Genomic DNA, 5,909 nt, shown 5'->3' with positions numbered 1-5,909 from the left:
TTCACAGCAAGGTCTGGGAACCAAAACCTTAGTGATAAAAGACCACTTATGGTCAGCAATTATGACTTTTCTAAACAACTGTAGATGTACCATCTCAGAAAAATGATAGTTCCCCTTAGATCCTAGCATTAGAGGTAAATAAGAAAATTCCCTAGCATGACAAGTACAAACTGGGAGAAGATTCTGAACAGAATGAACTTCATCTTCCACGTAATACTGACGCTAACTGCTAGAACTTTCCATTAGTCTACCAGCAGAGGTCAAGTCTTAACCTGAGATGCACTAATGTACTTCAGAGGTCCTATGAATCCTTTGAATTCATAATCTATTTATGGAATGAGAAATTTTCTGGGATCAACCTACAGCTTTTACAGATCCATAAAAGAATCCAAGAACCAACAAAGATTAAGAGCTGCTCCTTTACATGAGCAACAAGACAGCCACCAACAAGTGTTACCTATTAATTCATAGCAAAAATGTGGGCAGCTTTCACATCAAGAAAATTATTAAGATGAACAATAAACATGTCAACACACTCAGCTAAATGTTTTTATTGGTAACAAAATTTTTACTGGAAGCAAATATCACATCAAGTACCATTGGAAAAATCTGAAGATAACTTTAAATATCCCTTCCTGCCTAACCTTAAAAGGTATCTATCATGATACAAATTTCCACAAGAATACAGAAATATGGAACACAATCCTTTCATAAAGGACTCCAGATAAAACTACCATTACTTTCAAATCTTATTTATTTTTTAAAGAGTGGTATACATGTCATCTTTTAAAGGTTTCTTTTGGGAACAGCTTACAGAAAGTGGCACCTTAGGGTCTTTAGATCTACATCCCCAAAATTCCCTTTTGCAAATCTGATAAAATTGGGGAATAAAAGGGGGTACTATGCCTGAACCAAGTCAAAATAATATGAAAAACAGTTGCATCCCAGTAGAGTTTCAGGTCTCAAGTTCCTCAAAAAATGCTATTATACACCACTCCACCCTAAATGAAGAACACCAAGTTCTGATCATCTCAGGTCCATCCTAAAATCACTGGTTACCACGCATCATTTCTTGTAGATAAACTGTATTCATATGATAAGCAGTCATCCAGCTCGGATGTCTCTGCACATTCCAATAGTATGACTGAGACGCTGCAGCATAATATTCCTGCCATGCCTGGTAATAAGCTCTCCAGTACTCCTCATAATCCTGGTAGGTATCAGAAAAACTCGGATTTGTTTCCTTGTGGCAGTTATACCAGCCCTCTTCCTGAGGTTCTGTCTGTACTCTGTATGAGGAGCGTCTTGGGTTTCTCCGGCTCTGCTTAGATCTTTGGTTAGATCCCTCTTTAGGCCTTGCCTTTACCTGGATTTTAGGAGATTCTTCATATTCCCTTGGAGTAGGGATGTCATTCCCATTCAGAGGCCGTTCCAAAGAGATGTGGCCATCCACAGGCATACATTCAGAGTCTTTGAACTGAGTATCAGAAGAGCCTTCCAAGAAACACTTATTGCCTTTGCTCTGGGAAGAAGTCCTTGAGCTGCAAGAATCACTATCATTTTCTGAGTCTCCAGACTGGCTACTACTAGCCAGTATCTGTGCTCTATCTTCAGAAACCTTATTTCTCACAAAACCATTCTGAGGATTCACAGTCTGATCCCCAGGACCTGTGTAGTGCCTGATAATTTCCACAGGTTTCTCTAACCCCTCTTTAATATAGTGTTCATAATCCTCCACCAGCTCTGCAAAAGTCAAAGTGCATGGCTGATGGATTTTAAACGAAGACAGACATGGAATTTTAGGGAGTGAAGCAGGCAGCACTTCTTTGGCCTGGTGCTGGTTGACGGTGGAGTCCTCAACAGGGGTCTGAACAGAATTCTTCACTTGGTCTTCCGATTGTATGGTACAGCCCAATTCTTTGGGTGAAACTGCTTGTTCTGTGATCCCACACTCTGAGTGGCTTTTCATGGGAAGTTTTTGTTTAATATTATTTTTTGATTTGGCTGATAATGCAGACACAGTATTTCTAGAAGTCATTTGGTTATCATGAGCTTTCTGAGTTTGGAAGGCTCGCTCTAGTTTTTTAATTTGCTTTTTAGAGGACTGGGTAGGCAGACTTGGTAAGCTGTATGTATGCATAGCAGCTTTAACCTCCACATCACAATCCAAGCATTCTTCCATGAGACCAGGGGGAATAGGATCTAGATAAAAGGAAGAATGAGAATTAAAATTCTCAAGCTTCTCTTAACCAACATTTTCTAAATGATTCTGCAGAGTTTTCCACAGAAACAAAACAGGCCAACAATATATTAAGACTCTTATAAAATACATCAATATCTTAAAAGACTAAGCAATTGGGCTGGACAGATGGCTCAGTGGTTAAGAACACTGGTTGTTCTTGCAGAAGACATGGGTTCGAATCCCAGCACCCACATGGAAGCTAACAACTGTCCATAATTCCAGTTCCAGGGGATCCGACAGCCTCTTCTGACCTCTGCGGGCACTGCATGACACGGGTGCACTTACCGACATGTAGGCAGTACACACATACACAAAGTAAAAACAATTAAAAACAAAAAGACTAAGCAATAAAAGAATTTGCTTAAGCCAGGTATGATGGTACACATCTGCAATCACTGCACTTGGGATGTGGCAGCAGGAGGATCAAGCATTCAAGACCACTGAGCTACTTGCATGAGACCCTGTTCCAAAACAAACAAAATTCCCAAGAAATATGAGATCTATCTCATATAAGCAGTATCTCTCCCCATCTCTCCTCTGAGTGGCATACAAATGCACAGCGAAGCTCCCATCTTTCCTGCCCTTTTCCCTAGAGTCCTTTCCTTTATCTAATACTACTAACTGCAAAACAAGAAATAAGAAAACATACTGTGCTCCCTAAGCGCACCAACTAGGGACCACTGCGACTGCAATTGCAGCTCTGTATTTAACTAAGTCTGCCACTCCATAATCCAACAGGGAGAAATCACTGCCCTTAGCAGTGGAGGGAAAAATCTCCAAAGGGAAAACAAAGATAGGGGACTGTGAAAAGATCTATAGTACCAAAGCACTTTTTTTTAATTTGCTGGTTTCTGCTCTCTGGTTCCTAGTCCACCCAGGTGTGACACTTTGCTTCCTCTTGTTACTAAGACATTTCCAAAATATAATCAATTTTAAGATGTATTGATTCCTTAGCTCTATGAAGGCTTTGCCAGCTGTTGCTGTTTATGTTCCTTACATGCAGATTCACTAAATCCCCCAAGATTCTTCAGAGGAAATGCTTGGTCCTTTGCTTGGTTCTTAAACTCAAACTCAGTCCTACTCAATGATAATTCCTTATTTACCTGGGCCTGTAATACAGTCCTACCCCAAGAACTCATCTGAACAGTGTGCTGTCACACAAGTTCTCAGTCCAATGTAGATCTAACAGCATGACTATTACCCTCACCATTTCAGAGCTCTGTTACCATTACCTAAAGATCCATGTATACCATTTCCAGTATCCAAAGGGAAATTTTATTTTATCACTAGACACTATGATATTGAACCCATACATCATAACCCTATCCCTCAAATTCTCAATTTTTTTCCCCATATCAGAGTACTAGCAAACTTACCCACAGAAAGAACTGACAGTCTTAGAACTGATACAGAACCTTAAGATCACCTCATCTCAAACAGCTTACAAATCAGGACTTAGGGCAACTAAAGAGATTTATAAAACATCATAAAATTATCAAGCCAGAACTTCTAGAATTCACATGACTCCCAGAGTTGTGTTTAACCTAATTTTGTAAAATAGGGAAATTGAATATAAAATTGATAAAAAGAAAAATAATTGGTTGTATTTGTTCAGTAACTATGATTCAGATAATGGACAAGGTCATGTATATACTATATCTGTATACATTTGTACACGTATACATATATGCACATAAATACTATAGCTTATATTTATAGTAGACAATGTGCATAACAAATCACATTTCTACTAGTCATCTAGAGTTTTCTGTTTTCATGAGATCATTAATAGTTTCAGATATGCACTGTTGCCAAGATACAACTTTAAAAACAGGATGCTGGAGGGAGCTAGAGAGAGATAGCTCAGAGGTTAAGAGCACTGGCTGCTCTTGCAAAAGACCTGGGTCCATATCTTAGCAGCCACATGGCGACTAACAACCATCCATACTTCCAGGGGACCTCATGCCCTCTTCTGTCCTCCGTGGGCATTGCATAACGTGTACTTACATGCAAGTGTAACACTCATACACATAACATTTTAAAAATTAAAACAAAACAAAACAAAACAAAACCCAGGATGCTGGAGAGACAGCTCAGCAGTTAAGGGCATTTGCAGCTCTTGCACAGGACTAGAGTTCAGTTCCCAGCACCCACATGGTGACTAACAACCATCTGTAACTCCAGTACCAGGGGGATCCGGCACCTTCTTCTGGCCTCTGAGGGTACTGGATGCATGTGGTACATTTAATATACATACAGGCAAAACACTCATACACATAAAAATAATTGAACAAAAATTAAAAAAAAAACCCAGCATGACAGCCAGGCATGGAGGTGATGGATGAGCAGGCAGGCCTATAATCCCAATACATGGGAGATAAGAGAGGAGGATGGTCCCCAGTTTGTGGCCAGCTTGGTCTACATAGGGAGGTTCAAGTCAGCCAGTGCTATATAGCAAAATCCTATCTCATAAAAACACAAAGATTCTCTAAAATCAAAAGTAAAACACTTCAAACTTTTCAGAATAGTATTCAAATTCAATTAAAAACACTGTTCCTTGGGAGCTAGAGAGATGGCTCAGCAGCTGAGAGCACTGGCTGCTCCTGCAGAGGACCCAGGTTTGATTCCCAACACCCACATAGTAGTTAGCAACCGTCCATAATTCCAGTTCCAGGGTATCCGATACCCTCTTCTGACCTCCGCAGGCAGACACTGCATGATATGGGTGTATTTACATATAAGCAGGCAACACACTCATACACATAAAATAAAAATATTTTTTAAAAAAAAACAAAGTGTTCCTAGGCTGGGGAAATAGCTTAGTTGGTAAAGTGCTTGCCACAAAAGCATAGAGACCTGAGTTTGATCCCCAGAACTCACATAAAAGAAAAAGCCCAGTGTGGTGAACAAGCTTGGAATCTCAGCACTGGGTAGGCAGAGAAGGTGGATTCTGGGGCTCAATGGCCAGCTAGCCTAGCCTAAGTGGTGAACTCCAGGCCAAATGAGACTCTCTCAAAATACAAGATGGTCAGTTCCTGAGGAACAATACCTGAGGTTAACCTTTGGTGCCTGCACACAAACACCTACATGAACACACATGCACGCGCATTCCACAGTGACAAAGGAAGATATAACAAGAATTATCTTTCTAGTAACTTCAGAGGTGATAAAAATATTCTCCCCAAACCGGGCATGGTGGCGCATGCCTTTAATCCCAGCACTCGGGAGGCAGAGGCAGGCAGATCTCTGTAAGTTCAAGGCCAGCCTGGTCTACAAAGTGAGTTCCAGGACAGCCTAGGGCTACAGGGAGAACCTGTTTCAAAAAGACTTAAAAAAAAAAAAAAAAACTCCCTAATATCAAAGAATAAAATCAAACCATAAAATCTTTAATAAGAAAAAAAGACAGTAGTCTGGGCCAACTGTAGGGTCTTAAACACCCAAAAGGAAAGTATAACCAAAGATTAATGGGGTCAATATAATTTTTAAGAGTCCATATGTATAGCTAAAGGCTACATAACAAGAAACAATGCCAGACAGGTAATACCTTCCCTTTGAGTTATTGGCCAAGGTGGTGCGGGAGACTCCCATACAGTAACCCAGCACAGAACTGGGAAAATGAACAGCAGACCCCAATCTTATCTAAAGGAATATTGACAACTGATTGCTG

At 40.3% G+C, this 5,909-nt stretch overlaps 1 protein-coding gene across 2 annotated transcripts in view; it reads right to left on the bottom strand.

Moving 5' to 3' along the window:
• Positions 1-536: 536 nt before the first annotated feature.
• Ddx20 (DEAD-box helicase 20) overlaps positions 537-5,909 on the bottom strand; it is a 14,887-nt gene continuing 9,514 nt past the window's right edge. For both annotated transcript variants that reach the window (XM_008833955.2, XM_017798410.2), the window contains one exon: positions 537-2,202. In XM_008833955.2, the coding sequence (XP_008832177.1) occupies positions 1,049-2,202 (1,154 nt within the window). In that variant the 3' untranslated portion in view covers positions 537-1,048. The remainder of the gene's footprint in view (positions 2,203-5,909) is intronic.

The sequence above is a fragment of the Nannospalax galili genome, unplaced genomic scaffold (assembly GCF_000622305.1).
Source record: "Nannospalax galili isolate Female #2095 unplaced genomic scaffold, S.galili_v1.0 scaffold475, whole genome shotgun sequence".
Taxonomy (NCBI): Eukaryota; Metazoa; Chordata; class Mammalia; order Rodentia; family Spalacidae; genus Nannospalax; species Nannospalax galili.
Note: the sequence above shows the minus strand (reverse complement) of the source record. Positions and strands in the feature narration are given on the sequence as shown.